The 27,969-nt window shown below is 45.0% G+C and overlaps 1 protein-coding gene across 2 annotated transcripts; it reads right to left on the reverse strand.

Moving 5' to 3' along the window:
- Positions 1 to 1,431: 1,431 nt before the first annotated feature.
- Positions 1,432 to 27,953, reverse strand: PLA2G12B (phospholipase A2 group XIIB). Of its 2 annotated transcripts, none has more exons than XM_060241212.1 (4): positions 27,631 to 27,953; positions 18,186 to 18,262; positions 12,635 to 12,800; positions 1,432 to 3,553 (listed from the first exon to the last, which is right to left on the reverse strand). In XM_060241212.1, exons 1-4 carry the CDS (start codon positions 27,863 to 27,865, stop codon positions 3,435 to 3,437), a joined length of 597 nt encoding a protein of 198 aa, XP_060097195.1. In that variant the 5' UTR covers positions 27,866 to 27,953; the 3' UTR covers positions 1,432 to 3,434. The 2 variants fall into 2 exon arrangements, with proteins under 2 accessions (XP_060097195.1, XP_060097194.1); XM_060241211.1 differs by having other exon boundaries at positions 18,174 to 18,262.
- Positions 27,954 to 27,969: the final 16 nt, after the last annotated feature.

A 27,969-nucleotide genomic window follows, 5' to 3' on the forward strand; every position in this document is an offset into this window, starting at 1 on the left:
ATCTTGGGCAGGTTTAGAAAATATCCGTTTCAAAATGTGTGTGTGTGTGCCTTTAAAGTTGGGCAGGAAGTACTTCATGGGAAGAAACAGCAACACAGTCCCTCGGTTTGTTTTGCTTTCGTTTCAGAGCAACTGTGTGTGTGTGTGTGTGTGTGTGTGAGAGAGAGAGAGAGAGAGAGAGAGCAGTGTAGCCCCTGTTCTTTTCGGATGTCGTTGTTCAGGAACCAGACCCAGTAAGAGTGTGTGTGTGTGTGAGAGAGAGTTGCCAATCCCCAGGTTTGGAGGCCCCCACCCCCACTTTAGGGTCATCAGAAAGCAGCGGGGGGTGGGGAGGGAAATGTCTACTGGGCAATTATTCCCTATGGAGAACGATTCCCATAGGGAATAATGGGGAATTGATCCGCCGGTATCGGGGGCTCTGGGGAGCTGTTTTTTGAGGTAGAGGCACCAAATTTTCAGTATAGCATCTAGTGTCTCTCCCCAAAATACCTCCCAAGTTTCAAAACGATTGGACCAGGAGGTCCAATTCTATGAGCCTGAAAAGAAGGTGCCCCTAACCTTCATTATTTCCTATGGAAGGAAGGCATTTAAAAAGGTGTGCTGTCCCTTTAAACGTGATGGTCAGAACTCCTTTGGAGTTCAATTATGCTTGTCACTCCCTTGCTCCTGGCTCCACCCCCAAAGTCCCCAGATATTTCTTGAATTGGACTTGGCAACCCTACCTACCACTGAGCCACAACCCTCCCCAAATACACATGAACACATGAAGCTACCTTATATTGCACCAGACTTTTTGGTCCACCGAGATCAGTATGGTCTACCAGACTGGCAACTGATTCCCATGTTCTTTGGCAGACGCTTTCACATCAGCTAATACTTGGTCCCTTTAACTGGAGACACTGCAGGTTGAACCTGGGCCTTCTGTATACCAAGCAGATGCTCTGCCACTGAGCCACAGCTCTTCCTAGCTCTTAGTTAATTTGCAGTCTGAAGCTTTGCTTCTGAGAGTTCTTGGTGTCAGGGCCATGCTGGTTTGAGGAATCTGCCATGTTCATCCATCTGGTATTGCCTGCATGACAAAAAGCCCCTGGGAACAGGTGCTGATACAGTAACAGCCGTGCTAAAAACAGAACCTGTTTCATCTTACAAAATGTGTACTGATATAAGTCCTATGAACTGTGATGATATTGCTGGAGATTGGTACTGATCTCATGGCCCCTTTTTGCCCTGTCATGTCATGATTGGTCTGGGGCTAGTTTGCTTAGCTGTGGTCTTGCTGGGGATTCATGAGCAATGATTGTGAGAGATTTAAAATACCATAGCACCAGAGGGCAATTGAGGGACCCAGCAAACTCTGCTCCTGAGGATAATATACCATGTGGGAAAGGGGGAATGAGCTTATTTTATAGGAATGCAGAGAAGAATCAGATCTAGCACTACCAGGCAAATATAATGTCAATGGTTGGGAAACACACAAAATGTTACTGCAGTGCAAAAAGCAGATTTTCAGATCACTGAGAGTCAGATAAGAGAGAACATAAGAACTTAAGGGAAGCCATGTTGGATCTGGCCAATGGCCCATCCAGTCCAACACTCTGTGTCACACAGTGGCCACAACCCAGGTGCCATCAGGTGATCCACTAGTAGGGCCAGAACTCCAGAAGCCCTCCCATTGTTGCCCCCAGGCACCACGAATATAGAACATCACTGCCCCAGACATAGCATTCAGTCTGTACCTTGTGGCTAATGGCCACTGATAGACCTCTGTTCTATTTAGCAATAGAATCCCATTTTTTAAAAGAGCAATAAGTGAAATGTCTTCAAATCTTGAGATCTGGAGAAGCAACTTTTTGAAACAAAGATCAGGAGAGCATTATACCTTGGAAGAAGGATTATAAAAATCTAGATAGCTATATAGCTCCTCAAACTGTAAAATAATAGTAACTCTACATAGCTAGAACAGAGAATCAAAAATGTTTCTTCAGCAACCTCTAATATTGTTTTGAATCATGTATGTTATTTAAGTAAAGTGGGTTTTACAACTACCTGCATTATTAACTCTCCTTCCACTCTATTCCCCATTTGCTTCTTTCCCTCCCTCTTTCTTAGGTGGTATATCTGTTGTCTCTTTTACAGTGGAGTAAGGTCTTCTTGGGAATAAAATGAATGGCATTTCTGAAAACCAATATGGACTGTGGTACTGTTGTTCTTTCCTTCTTTGTTCCAGTGTGAACTCCCGCAACCAATGGGCTACTGACAAGGCCATAGCTAGGATTTTACAAGTCGGGGGGCTTTTTAAAAAATCAGGGGGCAACCTTTTCCATCCACCGTGGGGCTTGCTGCTTCTCAGAAGCTTTCTGGGATAGGGGTAAAAGCTGGAGGCTCTGAATGTGGCCAAGTTGAGGCAAGCAACCCTAAAACTTTGGAAGGGACAGCACCTTGCGTACTAGCAGGGGGATGTCCTTCCACCTCCATCTCTCCCACCCTGACACTTTGCAACTAGCAGTTCTATTTGTCCCCCCCACTCCCCAGCCCATTCCATGTGGCTTCCTCTGCCTCCCGCCTCCCCACCAATTGCTTTTGCTGCTGCAGTGCATCGCGCCCTACTCGGCTCTCCTGGCTCTGGCTGCCACTGATGATGCTTTGCTAGCTCAGCCATGGCAAAAAGAAAATAAGAAAAGCTGACTATGCCTGGAAGTCAGGGGGAGTGCCCCCATAGGCCCCCCTGTGACTACAGGCCTGGTTGCTGAACGTCTGTGATCTGGGACTGATAACAGTTCCCCCTCACTCCCCATCGTTCAAGGTTCAAACACATGAAGCTGCTTTATATTGAATCAGACCATTGGTCCATGAAGGCCAGTATTGTCAGACTGGCAACAGCTCTCCAGGGTCTCAGGCAGAGGATTTTCACATCACCTACTCCCTGATCTCCTTAAGCAGAGCTGCTGGGGATTGAAACTGGGACCTTCTACATTCCAAGCAGCTGCTCTACTACTGAGCCACAGCCCCTCCCCCAGGTTAGCAGCAGAAGTGAGAGAAACTTGAGTGGCTTGGTACCACTTGAAAAGACGTAGTGGCATAATTGTCTTGTGAGGGTGGCAGATTTGCTGTGCATATTTACTGTAGTCCCACCACATCCATTCTCATATTTGAAATGTTCACCCCTTTTCATGGACAGCTGTTATTAAGTCTAGATGTGTTGGGAAGGAGATGGAAGTTATCAGGCAGCACTGAAATGCCTTTTGGACCACAGCAGCATCCGGCTCTGTATTCCCTCTCAACCAATCCTGCCCTATAAGTTGCAATTAATGCATCTGCTGGTTGCAATGTTCGGCTTCCCCAACCATGCTGTTATTAAATATGCCGACATTCAGGGGCCAGAAGACCAAGCTTCTTTGGAGCAAGAGACACGTGAAGCCATCTCACAACTCATCTCACAATTCATCTCTTTCGTCCTCGTTGCAAATGCACGCACTTCTCTGGCTGTTCATGAAGGGGCGGCAGCCCAGCGTCCAGACAGTATTGAATACTGTATCAGCTACTGATTCACATGCTGTGGCAAAAGGAAAAAGGGTGTTAGGATAATTTTTCACTGTTCTGCTTTTCTCGACAGAGCAGGGGTTCCAAAACTTTTTGACCTGGCAGATACCTTTAGGATTCTGACACATAGAAATGCAGCCAGCCACAAAATGGCTGCCATACACAAGGTTGCCAAGCCCAGCCTGGCAACCCATGAGGGACATAGGGGTTGGCCATCAGTGATGGTATGGTATCACTTCCCAATAAAACCATAGGGTTCTTGGCAATTCTTAAAGAGGGAAACATGGAAGTGACATCACACCATCATTCACCCCTCCATGTTCCCTTCCATCCGATCTTCTGGTGTTGTATTGTGCTATTTTTATGCCAATGACTTGTTTTGATTCATATTCTGGTGTTGTATTGTGCTATTTTTATGCCAACGACTTGTTTTGATTCATATTATATTATATTATATTATATTATATTATATTATATTATATTATATTATATTATATTATATTATATTATTTTTTATGGTTTCATGGTTTTTACTTTGCAAGCTACCTCAAGCATGTCTCTGGAGAGGTGGCATAGAAATTTTCTAGTTATATCAATAGACAACATAAAATCATAAGAGAAAGATGGAGATCTACTGCCTACTAGCTGTGTAGGGTTATTCTCTCCTTCCACACACAAGAAACATAACCCTGACATTCCAGAAACAAGAATTTTTCTTGCATCTCCTCTCCAAAGACTTCCTAGGATACATCTGATTGTTGTTGTTCAGTGGCACAGTTGAGTCTGACTCTGCGACCCCACGGACAAAGTCACGCCAGACCCTCCTACCATCCTCCGAAGTCTGCTCAAATTTGTGTTAGTTACATCAGTAATGCTGTCCAGCCATCTCATCTTTTGCCGCCCCTTCTTCTTTTGCCTTCTGTCTAAGGATAGTTTTTAAAAAGATCTATAGCTTAAGAGCATTTTGAATACCTTAGAATAACTACAGCAATGTGACTGATGTAAGGCAAAGAAATACCCATGTCTGAAGCAAAGGGAGCTCTGCCTTTACTAGTGTGCAGGCATTTATTTTAATAGTTACTCAGGGTGTGGAGCCAGGAAGTTGGACAGAAAGGCATCAACTATGCATTGCCACACATGGTTTGAGATACAAGAAGAGGATTGCCCTTTCTCCTCCCAGGACACCCTGATTATAAAGAAGCGGCCCCTTTGTGTTCAAGGGTTGCTATCATGTTAAATATCATTCATCAAGCAAGTTTGGCCATATTTTCATAATTATGCCCCTAGGCAGAGGACATTTTGGAAAGCAGTACCGTTGCATCAAAGATAATGTGCAAATGTACATAATGTGAGTGTGGGGACTACTGCAGAAGTGCACGTGATACAGAGCATTCTGACCAACAGTCTTCTGCTCAGGCTCGAACTTTGGCGAAGCTGGTTCTGTGTCTTGGAACTGGAAGCCAACAATGCATAGTGCTGATTGGCTGGAACCTGTCACTCACGATGCCACCTCCTGTCCCCCAGTAACTGGTCCCCCAATTTTAAACAATTGGTTTGGGCTGGGTCTTTTAAACAGGGATATATGCACATTTAATTCCGTAAACATTTCTGAGGCACTTAAAAAAAAAAAAGGTGGACATCTGACTGGAGAATGAGGCAGGAGGCAAGACGGATGCCTGGATTGGGGGTTAAATTGCTGCTCGCCTTGCAAAGACAGGAGGAAGCTGGGTGTGAAAAATGTGCTGCAGCTCAGTTGTCATGGGACATTTGTACAATATTTCACGGCAGCTCATTGGTCTTATCCCAGGAACAGCACAGCCCAATTTCCCCTCTCCTACTGAGCGATGATGGGCTTGTGACTAATCTCCTTAAACCCTCGGCCCTCAGTAAAGCGAGAGAGTTTTCTCCACTGTGTTTCAGCCCTGCCTGCAATGATCCATGAAGAACACCCAGACCCACCCTTTGTCCCTATTCCTCCCTCTTGCACTTCCTAGCTAATATTTATAACCAGCATGACGTTTATTAAGCATTAGAAGGAGTCTGGAAAAGGGATTAGAGATATCATGATGATAAACTATATAGTGCCATAAATTTGCATGGCACTCAGAGGAAGAGAGCGCATTCGCTACCTGAGAAACGCTTAAAAGGAAGACCATTGAGCAGAGAAAAATTCAAGAGAAGGGAAGCAAGCAGGAAGCTATATTCTGGCATCATGATAATTGGCCAGGTTGACTCAAACTTGGGTTAGTTCTGACATCCATATGTAAAGAGTCCAAAGCAGGGCTTTTTTTGTAGCAGGAACTCCTTTGCATATTAGACCACGCACCCCTGATGTAGCCAATCCTCCAAGAGCTTACAGGGCTCTTAGTACAGGGCCTACTGTAAGCCCCAGGAAGACTGGCTACATCAGGGGTGTGTGACCCAGGGGTGGAATTCTAGCAGGAGCTCATTTGCATATTAAGCCACCACCACCCTGATGTAGCCAGTTCTCCAAGAGCTTACAAGACTCTTTTTTGTAAGCTTTTGGAGGATTGGCTACATCAGGGGTGTGTGGCCTAATATGCAAAGGAGTTCCTGCTACAAAAAAGCCCTACCAATGAGCATTAAGCAAATGCATACAATTAGCAGCTAATTAAAATTTTGAACAACCAGGTAAATAAAACAATCTATACTCTCAGGTTGGGATAATCAAAGGAGCCATCAACTGTCTTCTGGAATAAAACAGATTCTTACAGAAGACTGGAAATGAAAGGTGAAGTAAACTCCCTGAGGCAGGTATGGTGGTTAAGCGTGGTGGACTCTAATTGGAAGAACCGGGTTTGATTCCCAGCTCCTCTACATGAAACCTGTTGGGTGATCTTAGGCCAGGTCACAGTTCTTTCAGAACTCTCTCAGCCCCACCAACCTCACAAGGTGCCTGTTCCGGGGAGAGGAGGAGAAGGTGATTGTAAGCCACACTGAGGCTCCTTAAGGTAGTACAGGGAAAAGCAAAGTATTTTTAAAAATTCCATAAGCTCTATTTGTTGCTTGTACCAAACCAGGGTTTTAAAACTTGAGTTTATAGCTAATTTTTTTCTCCCCTATTTGTCCAGATGTCTGAATTCTCAAACCACTGCCTTTGATGGCCAACTAACCAGAGACAGTGAGATAAGGAGAAAGTCCTCTGAGCTAGAAGGCAGGAGAGAGGCAGAAAACAGATAAACTGGGGTTTGCAGACAAATTCAGATTGCTACTTGCATCTCATACGCTATCCAGAGTTTGTTGAGCAAACTACAGTTTCACCAAAACATGGTTTATTGTGATTCCTGTATGCCACTAGGGTTGCCAAGTCCAATTCAAGAAATATCTGGGGACTTTGGGGGTGGAGCCAGGAGAGTTTGGGGGTGGAGCCAGGAGACATTGGGGTGGAGCCAGGAGCAAGGTTGTGACAAGCATAATTGAACTCCAAAGGAAGTTCTGTCCATCACATTGAAAAGGACCACACACCTTTTCAATGCCTTCCCTCCTTGGAATTAATAAAAGATAGGGGCACCTTATTTGGGGGCTCATAGCATTGGACTCCGCGGTCAGATCTTTTTGAATCTTGGAGGGTCTTTTGAGGAGAGGCATCGGATGCTATGCTGAAAATCTGGTGCCTCTACCTCAAAAAACAGCCCCCCCCCAGAGTACCAGATACCCGCTGATCAATTCTCCATTATTCCCTTTGGGAATCGGTTTCCATAGGGAATAATGAATGCCCAGCAGTCAGTTTCCTCCCCAGTCTGGTAAGTCACATGCTCTCTCTCGCTAGGGAGGCAGTCTTGCCTGGCTGGTTGCGATGCCTTGCTGGCCTTTTTTTCCACCGCATAATGTGCTTTTAAAATTATTTACCCAGACCTTGCGTATTTGAGGTGTGCGTGCCGTGCACACGAAAGCTCATACCTTGAATAGCACTTTGCTGGTCTTAAAGGAGCCGCTGGACTCTCTAACTTTACCCGGACCTTGCAAGCGTTAAGAAAGTGGACGGCTTCCTTCTCACTCAGGAAGAAAGCAAAGAGTGCAGGCAGGCGCGGGCTTCCTCATGCCGGTTTTAGCTTTTCTTCGGGGTCGAGTTGGAAAACGGCCTGTAATTGGCAGCCTCAGACGGGGGGGGGGGGGGCTTGCATGGGGTTGTTGTTTTTCTGTTTTACCTTTCCTCCCTTTGACTTTCCTGATCGCTCCTTCCCAGCTATAGCCGCTCCTCGGAAGGAAGGGCAATTGGTATTTATTGTAAAAAAAAATCTCGCAAGTCCCTCCCAGAAGGCAGGATCAAAGGGGGGGGGGAGAGGAGACCCTCTGCCGCTCTCCTCAGGCACTGGCAGCCTGTAGCTCGGGCCGCAGCCGCGGTGATGGGCCTGGGCCAGCAGCGCTTGTGGTGGCGGCGCTGCGCTGGTGTTGCTGCGGCGGCCCGGCGCTGTGAGGGGGAAGCATCGTCCCCCCTCCCGCTTCCGAATATTTGCAGACCGGGGGAGGAGGCTCAAAATCCAGTGTTCTCCCGCCAGGGCGGGAGATTTGGGACGCCTATATGCCACTGATAGATTTCTTTTATGAGGGGAACTGCTAGTCAACCAAATGCAATAGAGGGAAATAGTTCATAATTGGTTCGAATGGTTCAATGCTTCATTTCCCACCCCAGTTTAAAATAAATATAAATCTACCACCCACATATGTGGGGAAATTTAGGGGAGGGGAAATGGAGGCAGTGCATTTTAGAGATTCAAAAATGAGATTTCATTTCAAAATCTCAGGCTGGCATTCTCAAATCTCCTACTTTTTGAAGCCAATCATGTCACTTTCAGAATCTGATCTGCTATTTAACCAGGGTGAGTTAATATTAGCATGATCTTTGTTCACAGTAACTGGAGGGGAAAAACAGCTGGTGAAGGGGAGGACTTGTCTTGCCACTCAAACTGGCAGTTTGGGGGACAGAAGATTTACTTGTGAGCAGTACAATAAAAAGCATGTGAGCAATGATGTCAGCAGCCTAGCAAACACTTCCAAAAAGTCCCACTGGAGGCCTTGTTAGGCCTTATACTAAAAACACATGTGGGTGTGAGAGAAGAAATGGCAATATTCTCATTGGTGTTCAATTGATGTTCAGGCAAAACCTGTGCCAATGAACTTTACTGCTATAAATCTGTTTGATTTAAAATGATATCTAATCACATAAATATACTGCTATGTATGTGCCTTAAAGTATATACTTCCTGCCGGCTCATTGGAGCCAGGAAAGCAGAGCTTGGGGACTGTATAACAATGGGTAGTGGGATCCAAATACCTGCCGCCCTATACCAATCACAGATCCCTGCCTGTTTGAATAAACCAATGGCAAGTTAGTACGGGAGATTAGAGTTGTATATCGGTTTGGCCCACAGGCCCTTAGTCAATCTTTGTTGGGAGCAGCCTTCACCATGCTTCCCATAATAAAGAGCTGTCCTCACTATGATCACATCTCTGCAATGCTTTGAACCCACTATATTATATATAAACTGTGTGCTTTAAATGGGCCATGCTCCAGAAGGTGACTTTATGAACACTCAAAGCTGTTGTTTGTTGATTCGGCCCTGTTTTTTCCACCACAGAGATAAAAAAAAGTTACTTGCAATATCATTCTCCCTTCTTCTATGTTATCCTCACAACAACCACCCTGTGAGGCTGGGAGTGACTGACTGGCCAAAGGACACCTGATGAACTTCCATGGCAGAGAGAAGATTTGAACCTGGATCTCCCAGATTCTAGTCCAACGCTATAATCACTGCACCACAATATATGTCCAATGAGATGGGATTCTTTTTCCTTTGAACGGCTGTCTTACATGACATATGACTTAAGTACTTCTTCACCCAAAGGGTGATTAACATGTGGAATTCACTGCCACAGGAGGTGGTGGCGGCCACAAGTATAGCCACCTTCAAGAAGGGTTTAGATAAGTATATGGAGTTTAGATAAATATATGGAGCACAGGTCCATCAGTGGCTATTAGCCACAGTGTATGTGTGTATATAAAATTTTTTGCCACTGTGTGACACAGAGTGTTGGACTTGATGGGCCGTTGGCCTGATCCAACATGGCTTCTCTTATGTTCTTATGACAGTGTGCATATCTGCTGTATATTGTGCACTAGATATGCTGGTGGGGAGAGAGTTGATGGGGGTTGTTATTTAAAGAAAAATATGCCCTTTTGAGCATAGGGAGAAAATGAGTGTTTCTTTGCTATACAGCTGGCCCTGGAGGTCAGTATTATCAGCATAAGGTGGATGTGTGTGGTGAGGGAAATGTTATGAACTGTGGCCAGGGCTTTTTTTGTAGCAGGAACTCCTTTGCATATTAGGCCACACCTCCACAATGTAGCCAGTCCTCCAAGAGCTTACAGGGCTCTTATTATAAAGCTTACTGTAAGCTCTTGGAGGATTGGCTAAATCAGGGGTGTGTGGCCTAATTATATGCGAAGGAGTTCCTGCTACAAAAAAAAGCCCTGACTGTGGCTCTCTTTTTCACAGATCCATGGTATATTACCCATGATTTCCAGGGCAAGCTGTATAATAGGCAAACCTGATACAATCTCCTCAGGTAGCAAATTTTGGGGGTAGCAGTCTCCCATCTCACCTGCCACTGGCCCAGTGAATCCATTTCCCATCTTGCCAGCCCCCAGCATTTTCTGCCTGTGAGCCCAGTTACTGCCCCCATCTAAGACCGTTTTCGCACACAGCTTACCACGTGGTCACATTCCTGTTCTCTCCACAGCATCTGTCGGATTTTCCATTATCTGCGCCGGAGTTACAGGAAGTGCTGCGGCTTTTGCGTAGCAAACGTAAACTGGGTTTTAGCGGCACTTCCTGTAACTTCGGCGCAGATGATGGGAAATCTGACAGACGCTGCAGAGAGAACAGGAACGTGACCCCGTGGTAAGCTGTGTGCGAAAACAGTCTAAGTCTCCTTACATCCTGTCTTTCCTGTGACTGTCTAAGAATAGCATGGCAACCCAGACATGCCAATTTCCGCTATTCTTTCTTCTTTACAGAATTCAGCCACCAGGGCGACCAAAAGGGTGGCCAAATGGTATGACAGTAAGTAACTTACAAGAGTTCAGGAAGCCACACTGTTCCTACAGAGGGCTGAGACAATGAAGCAGTAAGACAGTGAAGAGGGGTAAATGACTTTGACCACTGACACAATAGTGATCTGAAATAACCCTTCCCTGATATTACAGATGATCAAATCTTTCGTTGCCCTTCTGGGTTGCTGTCACAACAGCCATTGCAACTAAATGGGCGATGGAGCATCAAGAACGTAGCCCTTGGTGCAAATTAGCTGGACCCTAATGACCCCGTCTTAGCACAAATCTTGGCAGAAACAAGCAGTTTCTCCCCTGTTAGGAGAAGCAGAGACAGAAACGAAGTCATTATAAAGGGTTTTGGGGAATGGATTAGCAACTTGGTTCAGAGCGTAAACCATCTGAGCCTGCTGCTGCTGTCTATCTTTTCTCTTTCCAGTAGATCGTGTACAATTATAAGTACCAAAATCTACACATGTTTAATCATCCTAATGAGACAGGAAGCCAATGATGGGAGACGCCATTGGAAGAAATCTGCAATGAGTCTGCAACTGCAGCAGTGAAGAGTGAACTTCTCCATTTATCTTAATTGTTAGGCTCAGAAAGCAAATTAGCGACCTCTTCACCATCTAATTGCCATAGGTTGAACCTAAGTGGTACATGGGAGAGAGAAGCTGAATTCTGCAGCATTTTTCAAAGGAACATACTGTATGTGAGATGCCCTGTTAAAGTAAGTTGTCGCTTTAAGTAACAATCCTTAAAAGAATGACCTTTTTTAATAGAAAAAACAAGCTCCTTTATCTTACTATTCACCAAGTTTGATTTCTCTAAAAGGAGTGTGTTGGCATCACTGCCCAAATGGAGGAAAGTTCAGAATTAATGTCCTATAGGAAACAAGGGTATTCAGAGACATAGATTTCTCAAGAAGATCTGTAGTGGAGAAAGCTAACTGGCAGCCTGTGAGAATTTTTTTTTCCAACTTAGATGCCACTCCTAAGCACTCCATGCTACAGATCTTATTGGAAAATGAATTCATTTTACTTTATTGTTGTTGTTTTTTGGTGCTGTTGTCTTAGTGCATAAGACCAATGAGCCACAGTTTCTGGTATATTTTCTGTACTTAAGAGTATAGGGTTGATTTACTTCCACACCAGGAATTTTCCTGGAGAGCAGGAAGCCCTAAAGGGAGCATCTAGTGGTCAATAATGGTAGGTGAGAGCAATCCGCATTAGTACTATCTAACAAAATTCAGCCAATGGCCCTGTTCACATAGCATGTTGAGTCCATGTTAAACTGACCCAGTTCTGTTCCGAATATCTTTGTTCCAGATATTATCGATCAGACTGCTATACTGCAATTCGAATCACTCCGCGGTGAAACCATCTTCTGCCATCCACACGATGGCACCATGCAGTTCTTTTTTCTCCACTATTATGCACATGTGTGCACTATGCGTGTGCACACACTATGCGCATGTGCATGCATGTGCATATACACATAGGTTAAAACATTATGTGGTTATGCGGTTATGCGCATATAGCTAAGTAGTGAAAAAAAATGGTGACCGTAAACTGGATGTCTGAGGCTCCTTTTGCTCTGGAACAGCCTTCAGACATCCGGAAGTTGGTTAATATCGCAGCAGAACTATCCATACGGAGAAAACTATGAGGTGAAACCGGAGAGCTCAAAAAACACCACAAAGGAGCAGGTAACAAAATAATCCGGTTCTGAGAAGGATTTGGGTGGGGACTACCACGAGTTAATACTGGGAGGCCGATGTTGCTGTCTGATCAGCCACTTTAAATCCGGAAGGAAACAGCAGTGACATCTGATTATACTGCGCGTCTGAACAGGGCCAATAGATGGGGGAAGGTGTAATCTGCCTGCTTTCAAAACATTACAGCTGAACTGAACCATAAGTAGTGGATCCTAAAGAGAGTCCCTGCTACCCCTGCTTAGGAAGTTGGCTGTCTCTGCTGAAGGTATTTACCTAAATATTGTCTTCTTGAATGGAAAACTCACCTTCCACTTTGGAGACGAAGCCAAGGCTACGCTTGAGGTCGGAGCAGATGGCATGCAAGCACCAGCGAAACTTGGCGTCGCAGCGGTATTTATTGGCACCGCAGGTGTCATAACAGACATCCAGCTGGTTGCAGCACTTGGTCATGGCTGGAATGCCCAGATCCAGCTGCACAGGGAGAAGAAAGGGAAGAGAGAATTCAGACTCAGAATATTTGTTTATGTTTCGCTTTTGTGTTCAAAATGCGGCACTCAAAAATCCATTCTGAAAGTATTAGTTGCAGCCTTATACTGAATCAGACCACTGGGCATGCTTTAGATTGGCAGCTGCCCTCCAAGGATTCAGGCAAGGCAAGGGTTTTTCTTGGTCCCTTTAACTGGACAAATTTCAGACAGGTAGGCATGTTAGTCAGCTGCAGCCAAAGAGTTTTATGTCACTTTAAAGGCTAGGGAAATGTCTGGTGGCATAGTTTTTGTAAGCCACAGTGACTCCACTTCATCTGATGCATTATGAAATACATTAAGACACAGGTACATATACATACCCAAAAGTTCCTCTCCTCCATTTTATCCTCACAACAACCCTGTGAGATAGGGTAGGCTGAAAGTTTGTGACTAGCCCAAGTTTCCAGGATACAGTAAGTGGTATATTTATTGTACATATTCATGTATGTAATGGAACAGTCTGCTCCTCCCCTAATATCTATGTGATTTAATTTGGTCCTATTGGGTGGAGCTCTTGTTTCAGTTTCCAGTATGTTAGCCGTAGTTGTTGGTTGTGGGAGTTGTCCCCTTGCAAATAAACAGTTGATGTTTTGAGCCAGTTTGTCTCCGATGGATGAACTTGAGAAGAGGTGGCTGAATGAGTACTCTAACCTGGAAACCCACAACCAAAGGGGAACATTACACTACATAGTGGGGTTGTGAACTTGGGTCTCTCAGATCCTAATTCTTTAACCACTACAATCTTCTTTTCACCCCTGTCCCAGGTTAAATCCTCAGTATTTCCATTTAAAAAGACCAGGCAGTCAATTATGAGAAGACACTTGCTTGAAACCCTGGAGAGCTTCTGCCAGTCAGAGTAGACAATATCAGCCTTGATAGATCAGCAGACTGACTTAGTAGAAGGCAGATTCACATTTTCATATTTAAGCCCCCACTTAATTTGCACATTGAAGTGATTCAGGTTAAGCATCTACCTTCCTGCCAGGCTTAAACCCCAGTGCCTTTCCTTTCAGAATTAAGCACCCAGAGCTCTACAAAAGGTTACAATGCCCAAGCTCAACATCAAGTTAGGCAAACACTTTGTATTTCTCTGGAACACATAGAGGATGAGATGATGACAGAACATTGCACTGAAAATCATCACTCAGTAAGTCTATCCTCATGAACCAAGGGCAATACCTCTTGCGTGCCTTTGGCTTTTAACAGCTCCAGAAACTAAGCAAAAATAATCTATTGCCTATTACCTATCAGCACATTCTCAGTTACCGCTGACCTGAATGTATCAAAGAAGCAGACAGTCCTACACTCTGCTAGACTCTTGAGCAACTTTCCTTTGGTTAACCATTTTAAAACTTCCGTAACCAAGGAGCAATGTGCCCCCAAGGCAGGGATATATTTAACGGACTGCCCAATATAAAAGAAGAACGAAGCAGCACACAGGAAACACAAGGTCAAATGGAAAGATGCTTCTCCTGGCAAGCAGCAATTCACACTTGCAAAGAGGTGAGCAGGGACACGAGGACATGGATATGTATATATTCTTCATAAGCCTTGAATGGCCAGATGCTGCCTCTATTCTCCAGCAACAGAACCTTTGGCATCAGGCCGGGTTTCCTTTCATGAATTTGAAGTTGGATAATATCCAGATGTTGGTGTAGCTTCTCCACAGAAACATGCAGCTCCTCCAACTTTCTTGTTATGTGGATGTTCTGCTTCATTTTGTGTCTCAATTTGCAGGGATGTTTTTCTTCTTCTTCAGGGCATCTAAACAATATCATCTTGCAATTATCCACTTCCATGGTTTCCCCTGTTTTGCACCATTCCTTCTGGAACCTGCCTTGTTAAAATCGTTCAGAAAGACCTCCCCCCCCCCTTTAAAAATAATGGGAAAAGCCTGCAGGGGGCGGCTTAAAATCCAGCAACTAGAGTTTTTAAAAATATAAGTAGGTACATAAAGTGGAGATGAAAATATAACAACAGTGGTAGCAGTTCACATAAGTTTCTGTAAAAGGCTTCTAAATATCTCAGAATTAGTCCATACGCAATTGTCATCTATATCCCATGTGTTCAAATATCCATGGATTTATCAGAGGTGGGCTTTATCTTTCCAGTGTTGTAATATGAATCTTTTAGCTGTATGTAGTAAGGATGTGTAGTAAAGCCTTTGATTGTGTGGATCACAACAAACTGTGGCAAGTCCTTAAAGAGATGGGAGTACCAGACCACCTCACATGTCTCCTGAGAAACCTGTATAAGGGTCAAGAAGCAACTGTCAGAACGGGATATGGAAGAACTGATTGGTTTAGAATAGGAAAAGGAGTTTGACAAGGATGTATATTGTCAGCCTGCTTATTTAATTTATATGCAGAGTACATCATGCATAATGCTGGCCTGGATGAAGCACAAGATTGCTGGGAAAAACAGCAACCACAGATATGCAGATGACACTACTCTAATGGCAGAAAGTGAGGAGGACCTAAAGAACCTCTTGTTGAGGGTGAAAGAGGAGAGCACAAAAGCAGGCTTGAAACACAACATCATAAAAACTAAGATCATGGCACCGGCCCCATCACACCTTGACAAATAGAAGGGGAAGACATGGAAGTAGTGACAGACTTCACATTTCTGGGATCCAAGATCACTGCAGATGGTGACTGTAGCTATGAAATTAAAAGACGCTTGCTCCTTGGGAGGACAGCTACGGCGAACCTGGGCAGTATAATAAAAAGTAGAAACATCACCCTGCAAACAAAAGTCCGTATAGTCAAAGCGATGGTATTCCCAGTAGTAATGTATGGTTGTGAGAGCTGGACCATAAGGAAGGCCGAGCGCAGAAGAATAGATGCTTTTGAGATGTGGTGCTGGAGAAGACTCTTGAGAGTCCGTTGGACTGCAAGAAGATCAAATCAGTCAGTCCTAAGAGAAATCAACCCAGACTGTTCACTGGAAGGTCAGATGCTGAAGCTGAAGCTCAAATACTTTGGCCACCAAATGAGAAGGGAGAACTCCCTGGAGAAGATCCTGATGCTGGGAAAGACAGAAGGCAAAAGAAGAAGGGGACGGCAAAAGATGAGATGGCTGGACAGTGTTACTGATGTAACAAACACGAATTTGACAAGACTTCAGAGGATGGTGGAAGACAGGAAGGACTGGCGTGACTTTGTCCGTGGGGTCGCAAAGAGTCCGACTCGACTGTGCAACTGAACAACAACAACAGTAAGGGCATGGAGGGTTCATTGTTTTTGACTATTATATAGCTTTCAAAAGATGGGCAGATCCGCAAAAGTCAATGAACATTCTAATACAAAATTGATATGAGTAATAACTTCTTCCCAGAAAAAAATGAATGATTGGCCATGCCTAAAGCATATGTTTCAGGGATATGTCCTGTAAGTTACAGAGCCAACAGTTAGATACTTTACTCAGTAGGGGTGGAATTCTAGCAGGAGCTCCTTTGCATATGAGGGTACACACCCCTGATGTAGCCAATCATCCAAGCGCTTACAAGGCTCTTTTTTGTAAGCTCTTGGAGGATTGGCTACATCAGGGGTGTGTGGCCTAATATGCAAAGGAGCTCCTGATAGAATTCCACCCCTGTTACTCAGTTCTTTCTTCCTATGGTGTCCAATATATCCTAAACATATTTTTGTTGTGGAATAAGTCACAACTTAATATCCATGGAGAGAGCAGATATAAACTTTAAGGCCATATCCCATTGTTTTAGCAAAATAGGGTGATCGAGCTCCTTATTCTATTCATTCCAAAGATTCTGCGTATCATATCTAACTATTATAGGTTTCAGTTCAGTTCAGTTTATTAGATTTAAAAGCCCATAGGCCATACACCATACAAATTAACTTTAAACTTTAAAAGGTTTTAAATATTATAGTTTTTATACTTAATAAGTATGCTTGGTGATATAAACCAAGATCAGGGAAATCACAACTTTCTTTATTGAATGGAAGCTGCACCCTCTTTAAAGAAATTGGAGGTTGTAAGGAACCCCACACAATCTTTCAGAAAGATCTTAATCAAAGCAGATGTTCCCATCATGTGCATGGGAAAATGCAGAGTTTTGAACCTCCTTGCCCAGATTGGTTCCATTTTTCCTCAGCATCGCCTTACACCTTTTCTCTCCATACCACCAGTGAGCTTCTTGCCAGCTTAAATCAGTAGCGGAGATATCACGTTCACTACATCATAATAACACTATCTTATTTCTTTATTCACTTACTTCATTTATGCTCTGACTGATTTCACACTAGGCTTATTCTGGGTGGAGAACCCTTTTGCTCCCAGCGCTTCTCTCGGTTTTCACACAAGCTGCCGTGGAGCTGTAAGTTGGTGCACCACTTTCCCATGGCAAGCAAGATCCTCTTGCAAGCGGTTTCTGCTGCAGGAGAACAGTGCGCCGGGGGCAAAAGGGCTCTCCACCTGGAACAAGCCCTAGTGCGAAATCGATACCTGCCTTTCTCCCAGTAGGGAACTAAAGCTGTTTGCATTGTTTTCTTTTCCTCCATTTTATTCCCACAACCAACCTGTGGGATAGATGTGATTGACCTCAGGTCATTCAGCAAGCTTCCAGGGCAGAGTGGAGATTCAAGCCTGGGTCTCCCAGATCCTAGTCTAAGGGTGTGTTCACACTACACTAAAAAATGTGTTTTGCAACTGGATTTTTACTGTTAGAATAGCAAAAATCCAGTTCCAAAATGCATTATTTAGTGTAGTGTGAATGCACCCTAAGACTCTAACCACTATAGCCATACAGCTACTATAATTTTTCTTTAAAAGCCTGCAAAAAAACCTTCAGTGATGCAGTGGGAAATGGGGTGGGCACTTTATTGGAAATGCTTCTGCATTCACAGTGGGGAATCAATGATTGCCATGAACCCCAGCAGAACTTCTCTCTTTCAGCTGAGCTGATTGGCGCTTTGTATCCTGCATCCTTTGAACACAGTTCTCATCCAGAGGATTTATTTGTTTGCTGCAGTTGCCACCAACAGTTGGGAGCTGAATGCTCTGCTGACTAGCCAATCAAATGGCAAATTAAATCGACAGTCTTCTGATGATATATTGTCCTTTGACTTGCCATTGTTGGCCAGTCATCACCTCTGGCACACCCGGGCAGACAGCTGGCCCTTAATAGTATGGCATGAGTGGCTGTGAAGGCGGATGTCATCTACTCTGTGATCCCTTTCCAAAAGCCAGAGGACAAAAAGAACCCAGCAATAGCAAACAAAGTCAAGGGCTTATCTCTCTCTGGCTGCCTGGGTTAGTCAATTATGTCATCAGGAAAGTGGATGTTAGCAGTACATACGCTTTCGGGTACCTTGAGACCCAGGAAATAGGAACTGCAACCATTGGGCTCTGGAGCCTTGTATTCTGGTCTGGGCGTTGGTGCCTTTCCTGTAACATAAGCAAAAGGAAGGACGGGGAAGCATAAATAGTTTTATATGGAAAGGATAACACTGTACAAAGCTCTTTAGGCAGGTGCTGAACAAGTGAACACACTGCTTTGGTTGGACGTCAGGTTCCTGGAAAGCAAGGGAGCTCAGTTTGGCGGGGCATCTTCAGACTATATCCTGGGGCTGCCAACCTCCAGGTGGGACCTAAAGTTCTCCTGCTATTACTCTTGATCTCCAGGAGACAAAGATCAGCTCCCCTGGTGGAAATGGCTGCTTTGGAAGGATGAATCTATGGCATTGTGCCTGACTGAGATCCCTCTCCTCCCCATCTTCCCCAGGCTCCATCCCCAAAATGTCCAGGTATTTCCCTGGTACCCTATCTCTGTCCCAGAAATTTCCCTCAGGTGCGACTTATTCCTGCTTTTGGAATGAGGTCCTTGCTTTTGGAAGTATGTTGAACTGCTAGCACCAGAATCGCTTTGAGCACAGGGGTTTCACAAGTCTTCCCTCCTTCCATGTTTTTCCAGTTGCCACACAAATTATTTTCTTACAGATGTGCCATAAAAATTAGGATCCCCTCCCCAGTTTCCACCTCTCCCATCTTCCATCAGTTGCCAGGTGTGTGTGTGTGTATGTGTGTGTGAGAGAGAAGCAACCTCCACCAGAATGGCTTTTCTGTCTGTAGAGCAGGGGTGGAGAATGCCCGGCCCAAGGGCCATTTACGGCCCTCAAGATCACTTGGTCTGACCCTCAGGGATTGCTGGGCTGAGCCAAGCCATGTGGCAGCCTCCCTGGGCCTGGCTGGCCGGCAAGGATTGTGGGGCCCAGCTGTGCTGTGCAGCGGCCTCCTTGGGTTCCTGCTGGACTTTTTCTACAAAAAAAGCCCTGGACCTAGACATTTGTCTAGGGCAGCAGGCCATGTATGTGTGTGCCAAATTAGGCTATCCCCACATGACTTCACATAGAAAAACAATTATTTTACTGACCTGAATCATTTTCCCTCGGTGGAGCACTGTTTCTTAAGTTTATAATTTTGTATGGCTTGTGAAAGATGTTATAAATATCCAAAAGGCCCTTGGCAGAAAAAAGGTTCCCCACCCCTGCTGTAGAGGAAGGAAGATTTCTGAAGGCAGACTCCTCCTGCTGCAGACTCCTAATGTGCTCCTGACGCTGTTTCCTCAGGCCCACTAACTCACAGGGCATAATTGCCTGAGGCCCAGAAGGCTACAGCAAGGGTGGGGAGACTCCACTCACATGACTTAGGATTCAGGCCGTAAAACACATCTGCAGAAAGAAAAATAATATTCTGTGTTCACTAGTGGGAATAAAAGGCCAAGTACATTATATTTTTTGTATGGCCTCTGCAGCTCTTGAGGACTCAGCTAAAGTAGTAGCAGAATGAAATGCCAGGAGAGGGGAAATTCTCATGACAGGTAGAGGAGGACTTTATTATTTTGAGTTAAAATAGCTAATTGCCTCATGTCAATGAAATCAGCTTTTATCCATATTTGTGAGGCAGAGACATTTTAAAATGGTGCTATAAGGCTGGCATGATATACCCTGGAACTTCAAGATGGGATGTCTAATTTTTGAGAGGGTTGTGAGGAGGTTACACTATTGTTCATTATTTTTGAAATGAAATCTCTTCATTTTGGGTAGCCTTTTCTAGCTGGCAGCGTCAAACGCCTGCCAAGGGGAGATTAGCAACCACAGACAAAAGGGTTTATCAAGAAACAAGCATGCTTCATCTCAAGGGACTGTTCACTTCCTTACACGTCTTGCATCAATGAAGCACGTGCCTGGATCTATAGGAAACTCTCCTTAGGACTTCAGCACACTTGGCGTAATTAAAAATGTCATATCCAGATGAAAAAAAAGTTAAAAATAGAGGAGGGAAAAGACATTCTGCTAGGAATGACAAACCACAGCCCAGAACGCCTGGAGGCATTTTTTGGGGGGGAACGAATGGGCACATGATGCCCCTGATGGCAAAAACTGGTCTCATAATAATGTGTTGCAAACAAGCTTAGGGTGTCAACTAATTGCTGTTTAGTCATTCCCTTTTTAACAAAGTGATTTAGAAAAGAGCAGTAAATATGCTCATTAAAACCTATCGGTCTTTCCAAGGATTTAGAAGAAAACACATATTTTCCTCATGTTAATGTTCTGCTTTACTCCAGTGTCTGCGGGGGAGGGGGGAGTAGACACATATGGTCCATTGGGTTGCCAACTCAAAGCTGGGAAATTCCTAGAGATTTAGGGTGAAGCCTGGTGAGTTTGGGGGGAGGGAGGTCATCAGGGATGTGATTCCATACAGACCACCACCCTCTGAAACGTCCATGTTATTCAGGTATATTGGTCTCTATAATCTGGAGATCAGTAATAACCCTGGGAGAACTCCAGCTCCCACCTGGAAATTGGCAACCCTACAAGCCCAGTCATTTCATAGCTTCTTTTAATATAGTAGAAACTTAGGGTTTAATAAGGAAAAGCTGCTACATTTTTACAAGGAACAACTGCGTTAAGAAGACAAGCCCACTGAAAACAGTGGAATAGGAGTATACAGCATCAAGGTAACTTTCAAACCAAAGAAGTGATACACATGCAGGATATTGACTTTGCATATGGAACTCCTTTGTTGGCTCCATTCATGGTATCTAAATAGTAAGACTTGATCTGGAATTAGGGTTGCCAGGTCTGACTCAAGAAATATCTGGGGACTTTGGGGGTGGAGCCAGGAGCAAGGGTGTGACAACCATGTTTGAACTCCAAAGGAGTTCTGGTCATCACAGTTAAAGGGACCACATGCCTTTTAAATGCCTTCTCTCCATTTAGAAATAATGAAGGATAGGGGCACCTTTTTTCTGGAGCTCATAGAATTGGACCCCCTGATCCAATCTTTTTGAAACTTGGGGGTGTTTTGAGGAGAGGCACCAGAAGCTATGCTGAAAATTTGATGCCTCTACCTCAAAAAACAGTCTCCCCCATAGCCCCAGATAACCACGGATCAATTCTCCTGTTATATATGTGAAGGCATGCCTGGAAATGTTGGGTGTTACGTCGTGAGCTTGAGGCGCAATACAATAGACTGAGAGGATCTGAAGACCTGCATCCTGATTGGCTGCATAATTCAAACTGGCCCATTGGGAGGCAGTATCAGAGGATCCTAAGTTCTGCCAATGAGTATGCATATTCTAATGAAGGATCCAAAAAGGGTACAATCACAGGATGTTTTCTGCTTCCTGGAGGCTGCGTTTCCCCTGACTCAACTGTATATATTGCCACAAGCTCTGAGTGCTTTCCAGTAGTTTGTAGTCACTTATTAAAGATGCTGTATCAAAGAGCTTGATCATTATGCAAAGAGCGTCCCCATGCATCGAACCCAGCATTTAACACACCCTATGGGAACTGGTCTCCATAGGGTATAATGAAGTGCCCAGCAGACATTTCCCTTTCCCCTGCCCCTGCTTTCTGGTGATCCTGAAGTAGAGGGAGGGCCTCCAAACTGGGGGACCCCCTGCCTCCACCTGGAGATTGGCAACATTATCTGGAATCTACCCCCCCCCCCCCCAGATCAGTTGTAATTCTGGGAAAGCTCTGGATCCCTCCAGGAAGCTGGCAACTCTGAGCTTAATATGCTGCTGAAGCCTTTGTTGTCTGTGGTAGACCTACATTTTCGGCACTCTGAAGCTTGAACTGTTATGCGGCCCCCTTCTCAGCCAGCAATAGGCCAACATTCAACATGGTCCAAAGGGCCTCGCTGCCCTTGCAAGGACCTCGAGGCCCAAATGGCAGAAAACGGGGTAATGGGATGGAGCCTTTAGAAATGAGCTGTAGAACAATTAAGCCGTGCACCAACAGAGGATTCAAGGATCCAGTTACCAAAATGTAGTCTATGAATAGATTCTGGTGAGCTCAGTGAGCCCATAGAGCTGGGGGTTCGGGTGCTGCAAGCACAGTCTGATGAGTGTGCCCGTATAGTATAACATGGTCCAACTAGGGCTGCCAAGCCCCCTGGCTGGGCGGGGGTTCTCCCGCCCTGGAGGTTCCCAAGCCACCGGCCCACATTGAGCTGGCAGGGGGAACCTCTCCTGACGTTGCCGGCATGATGACATCACTTGCAGGTGTCATCACCGTGCTGGCCGCTCTAGGCATTCCTGGGGAAACTCTATGGTTTTCTCAGACTCTCTAGCAATTTGGGAGGGAAAACTCTATGGTACAACCCTAGGTCCAACAGAAGTTCAGTGGTGCCTTAAATGCTAACAAAATGTGCCCAATCACAGGGATATTTAGAGGCCATATGAAACAAGTATTATTAGAGCATATTCTAAGGTCAACATTAGGTACTTAAACCCATTGGCTTATTATTCTGTCACTATAATAGCCTTATTTTAATAAACACTTTTAAAAACTCCATCGATTTTGCTGAAAAATTAACTCCTTTTAAAAAAATAGTTGCTTCAGGGCTCCTCCAAGGATTAGAGGCCCTGAAGCTTCAGCTTCATTAGTTTCATAGCAGATCCACCCCTGCTTGTAGTAGAGTTATCAATTCCAACAACTGCCATGCTCACTGTTAGCATTGTGAGGAACAAGGTGACCTTGCCCTTGTCACAATGCCAAGGGCCATGTCATAGCAGGTTCAGCCTTCACCTGGCTGGCAATTGTCCTACCACCTTCATGTTACTCTTCATTCTAGGAAGCTACTTAGCTATATCCACCACACTACATGACAATAAGCCCAGCGTTGCAACTGAGTGTACCCTTGGCAAGCAGCTTGGCTTGCCAACTGCCTTGAGAAAAAGAAATAGACTGTCCTTACTGAAATGTTAGTGATTTTATTTACCTCCATGCCATGAAAAGCTTCAAGGGCCTACTTCCATACATTAAGCCTTGACTAAAGGGACAGGTAATAAATCATACAAGCAGCTGTAGATAATCGGGGCAGTCCAATGAGTGTGCCTGTATAGTATAACACAATCCAACAGACGTTTGGTGGTACCTTAAAGGCTAACAAAATTTATTCCAGCATAAGCTTTTGTGAGTCAGAGCTCCCCAAATGGGGCTCCCTTTGTCTCATCTCCCCACACCCATCTTGCTGCCATTTGTAGCTTTGATCATAAACATGCTTCCTTGGGATGTGCTAGCGCCCTTTCCTGGACAGCCTAGCTAGCCCAGTCTCATCAGATCTGGGAAGCTAAGCAGGGTCAGTCCTGTCTAGTATTTGGATGGGAGACCTCCCTAAGGAATACCAGGGGTGTGACACAGAGGCAGGCAATGGCAAACCACCTCTGAATGCCTCTTGCCTTGAAAATTCTATGGGGTCCCCATAAATTGCCTGCGATAACAGCTCCCCCCCAAAAAACTGAGACCGATTTCCCACTCACCCTACGCCACTCTGACGTTCCTCTTCTCAGCGCGGCGTCCTTCCGATTTCCGACTATCTGCCCCGGGGCTTCAGCTTGGGTCGGCGTTTTTGCGTGGCAAAGAGAAACCGCTAAAAACCAGTTTCTCTTTGCCGCGCAAAAATGCCGATCTTTGCTGAAGCCCCGGGGCAGATAGTGGGAAATTGGAAGGACGCCGTGCTGAGAAGAGGAACATCAGAGCGGCATAGGGTGAGTGGGAAATTGGTCTGATATTCTCTATTTGTTTCTGAGGAAGTGAACTCTGACTCACAGAAGCTCATTCTGGAATACATTTTGTTAGTCTTTAAGGATTGTTGGTTGTTGTAGATTTTCCAGGCCTCATGGCCGTGGTCTTGGCATTATGAGACCAAATGTTTTGCCAGCAACTGTGACTGGCATCTTCAGAGGTGTAACCCAGAAAACTGGAGTTCGCTCTGGGTCAATCTTTTTTCCAATTTTCCAATTTGCTGGTGAAACATCAAGTCTCACAATGCCAAGACCACAGCCACACAGCCCGGAAAATCTACAACAACCAATAGACTCCGGATGTGAAAGCCTTCGACAACATATCTTTAAGGATCCACTGGACTTCTCTTTGATTTTGCCGCAACAGACAGCACAGCTATTTCACTGGATGTATAACACAGGTGTTGCCAAACATCCAGTTGCTTAGTTAATTTTTTAGTTCCATACTCTAAAAGTCAGTGTGTGAATTGTCTCTGAATGACATGTAATACTTTGCATTTGTGGTAATAAAATACCAGGTTTTTGTGGGTGTGTTTTGAGAGCTGCAAAGCAGTTGGGACTTGCAAAAGAGAGCCAGGGCAAATAACAAGCAACCCATCTGAGAAAATGAGCAAAGAGCTGATTAACAGCTCTTGGGGTCTTCCATTAGTACCAATTCAGGAGTTAATTGAGCGTCTGTAGCATCACAAAGGCAAAATGCAGAGTCTGAAGGGAAACGTTACAAAAAAAGACACATGGAAAATTTCGGGTCTAAAGAGGGCATTCCTTTCACCATCTTGCCCATGTAATACAGCAAACATGGCAAGAAAAGGTTAAGGTCATGTGCTTAGGGAGCTGCTGAATGCCTCTGCTCCGTTAATCAAGAGGATCAGGTTATATCACTGGACAGTTTCCAAAGGGAATTCTGGGAATCTGTTCCTAAATAAACAACCAGGGTTCAGAGCGCTGACTTTCTCAATAGAAAATGTGCTGCTGAGTCCCTACCCAGACACAAGACCTACCTCTCTTTGCAACATGTACCCCCCCTATAGGCAGGAACTGATCTAATGAATGTGTACATCGTGCCTCCAATGAAGTGAGTTCTGACTCAAGAAAGCTTTATGCTGGAAGACAATCTGTCACTCTTCGTTGGACTCCTCTTTGATTAAACATGTGCAGCCCCAGAACCAGGAGCCCTCTGGGTGTGCCTAAGTTGGTACATACAATTCCTAGTCCAACAGGGGAGGCTCACAAGGAACTAGAGATGCCAGCTTCAAGGTGGGACCTGGGGATCCCCTAGAACGGGGTGGCCAATGGTAGCTCTCCAGATGTTTTTTGCCTACCACTCCCATCAGCCCCAGCCATGTTAGCTGGGGCTGATGGGAGTTGTAGGCAAAAAACATCTGGAGAGCTACTGTTGGCCACCCCTGCAATGACAGTTCATCTCCAGACTACTGAGATAAGTGCCCCTGTAGAAAACGCTTGCTTTGGAGGGTGGGCTTTATGGCATTGTATCCCAATGAAGTCCCTGTCCTCCCCAGGCTCCATCCCCAAACTCCAGGAGTTCCCCAATCCTACCTCCAGGGCTTTTTTTGTAGCAAGGGCTTACACAACTCTTCGTACAGGGCCTACTGTAAGCTCTTAGAGGATTGGCTACATCAGGTGTGTGTGGCCTAATATGCAAAGGAGTCCCTGCTACAAAAAAAGCCTACCTTCCATATCCTGCCAGTGGCCAGGGGGGCCTGACAATCCTAAGAGGAACCTTGACTCCCATGAGAATAGAACTTAGCTGAACAGCAACAAATGGGTTTCATTTTGAAGCAACTGCTGCCTTTTGTTTTGCTCAGCCTAGGCTTCCTGAAATTGCAGAGTATATTGGGAGTCAGGATGACCTAACGGCAGAGAAGGCCAGAAGCTCTCGGAACGCCAAAATTCCAGGAGGGCATCAGTGTTGTGGATAGAAAGAGAGGGAGAAGGGCTTCTGCTTGCAATCTGGGAGGAAGAACTGTTTGGCAGCTCATTGTCTGGATGATGCCCAGGGGTAGAATTTTAGCAGGAGCTCCTTTGCATATTAGGCCAACCCCCCCCCCCCATGTAGCCAATCCTCTAAGAGCTCTTTTTTGTAAGCTGCAGGAGGATTGGCTACATCAGGAGTGTGTGGCCTAATATGCAAAGAAGCTCCTGCTAGAATTCCACCCCTGATGATGCCCCTACATTGCTGGTGCCCTTTTATCTCCCCATCCTTATCTATTGAAGCCAAAGATCAAGTTGACCATTTCCATTTGGGTGCTCAACGAAACTTTGCTAGCTTACCTTTCCCAAAACAGCCTCTCCTACTTGCTGGAGAACCTGTGGAGCAGCAGGCTTTTATCTCCATGGTTGGCTAGACTGTCCACAAATACAGCATACACTGTATAAAAGGTATTGATATCTCCAAGTGAGCAGCCGTGTTGGTCTGAAGCAATAGAACAAAGCAGTAGACAAGTTTCACCTTTAAGACCAACTAAGTTGGTCTTAAAGGTGCAACTTGTCTACTAGGTTTTGATATCCAGCTTCAACCAGAACACATTTTTTTTTGAATGGTTGGGTTGATAAAACTTATCCAACGTTTGTACAAGAAACTGTTTCTATTCTCCTATATGCTGTGAAAAGTGCAATAGCCACACAGTGGAAAAGCCAATCAAGGCCACACATTCAGCCATGGTTTTTTTAAAAAAGCCATGGAGTCTATATGTTATGGCTAAGATCACTGTCTGTCTGAAGTAGAATCACATATTCCCACAATCAACTTTGAAACTGTTTGGTTCCCTATACTGGAATATTTGATTGCACCGGATGAAATTCCAAAAGAACTAGACAAATTGTGGTTTTGATGATCTTATGTCTACTGTATTCTGTATCTTGTATTGATGGATTTTTTGTGCTTCTTGTTTATGCCTTTCATTGTATTTTCTGATTTTTTCAAATAAAGATCTTTTAGTTGGAAACAAAACAAAACTTTGCAAACTAAAGTTGGAACTGACATAGTGCAGTCAAAAGGTAGATTTAGCCACCATGTGTATCGAAAGGAGTATTATTGATTGGCGTGAATAGTACTTAGTTTGGACAAAATAATGCACAACACAACCAGGGCTGGCGCATGGGAGTCAGTGAGGGAGGCAGCTGCCTGGAACGCCACCTTGCCATGGGGGTGGAGGAGGGTGCCCCCTCCCTGTCCCCGCTTGCGCTGACCTTTCCCCATCCCCTGCTCAGCCCTTTTCCTCATCAGGCTGCCTGCATCCTTCTTCGTTCGCCTCGATTCGGGGCAAATGAAGAAGGATGCGGCTGCTGCCCACAGCCCAGTCAGCTCCTTCCGAAGAGGGAGAGGACTGGGCAAGGGCAGGCTGAGCGAGAACGCTCAGCTTACCCCTTGCCCAACCCTCTCCCCCACTTCAGACGGAGATGGCTGCACAGCGGCTGCTGCCCAGCCACCACAGCACACTGTTGTGATGATGTTACTTTGAGGTGATGTCATCGTGCTGTGCATGCGAAGCACGCGTGATTAAAGTCAGGTTGTGGGGGCACAGGCCCTGAACACAACAGTGTAATAGTTATTAAAATCACAGAAAGAACAATAGTATCAATTCTCACTTAATGCTGACATAATAAGACACAAGGGAGAAGGAATAACATTTTGGTGTACTTTAGTGGTGCCAAAACATTTCAGCTGGCCCTGAGTAGAAGGAAAAGTAGAAGAGCTTACCATATCTACACCGGTATTGACAGACTCCATTTTTCCCTCCTAGCAGCTCCAAGAAAGAGTCAAAATAATTATTCACTGCTTCAAAGCCATCCCGGATAGTCCCTATTCCCCAATCCGAAGATCCTTCCTCTGGTGGGGCTGGTGGGTGAATGGTGTTGTCTTGTGGTGTCCCTTCAAAGCACTTGGCTATAGATAGGGCCAAGCAAAGAATCAATGTCTTGGCTACTGACTTCATCCTGAGATCAGACTAAACAAAATCTGGGCCTCAAGAACGTCAAGGTAAGAAGAACTGTAGAGAAAGACTGAGAGGGCAGTAAGGACAACAGGGCATGTTTACAC

The sequence above is a fragment of the Heteronotia binoei genome, chromosome 6 (assembly GCF_032191835.1).
Source record: "Heteronotia binoei isolate CCM8104 ecotype False Entrance Well chromosome 6, APGP_CSIRO_Hbin_v1, whole genome shotgun sequence".
Classification (NCBI taxonomy): Eukaryota; Metazoa; Chordata; class Lepidosauria; order Squamata; family Gekkonidae; genus Heteronotia; species Heteronotia binoei.

Coding starts and splice junctions, on each gene's coding strand:
- PLA2G12B (XM_060241211.1), bottom strand. CDS start 27,865: ATGAAGTCAGTAGCCAAGACATTGATTCTTTGCTTGGCCCTATCTATA. Junction 12,801..18,173: donor GTCTCAAGGTACCCGAAAGC/GTATGTACTGCT, acceptor CTCCCTGTGCAG/CTGGATCTGGGCATTCCAGC. Junction 3,554..12,634: donor CTTCGTCTCCAAAGTGGAAG/GTGAGTTTTCCA, acceptor CTTTTGCCACAG/CATGTGAATCAGTAGCTGAT.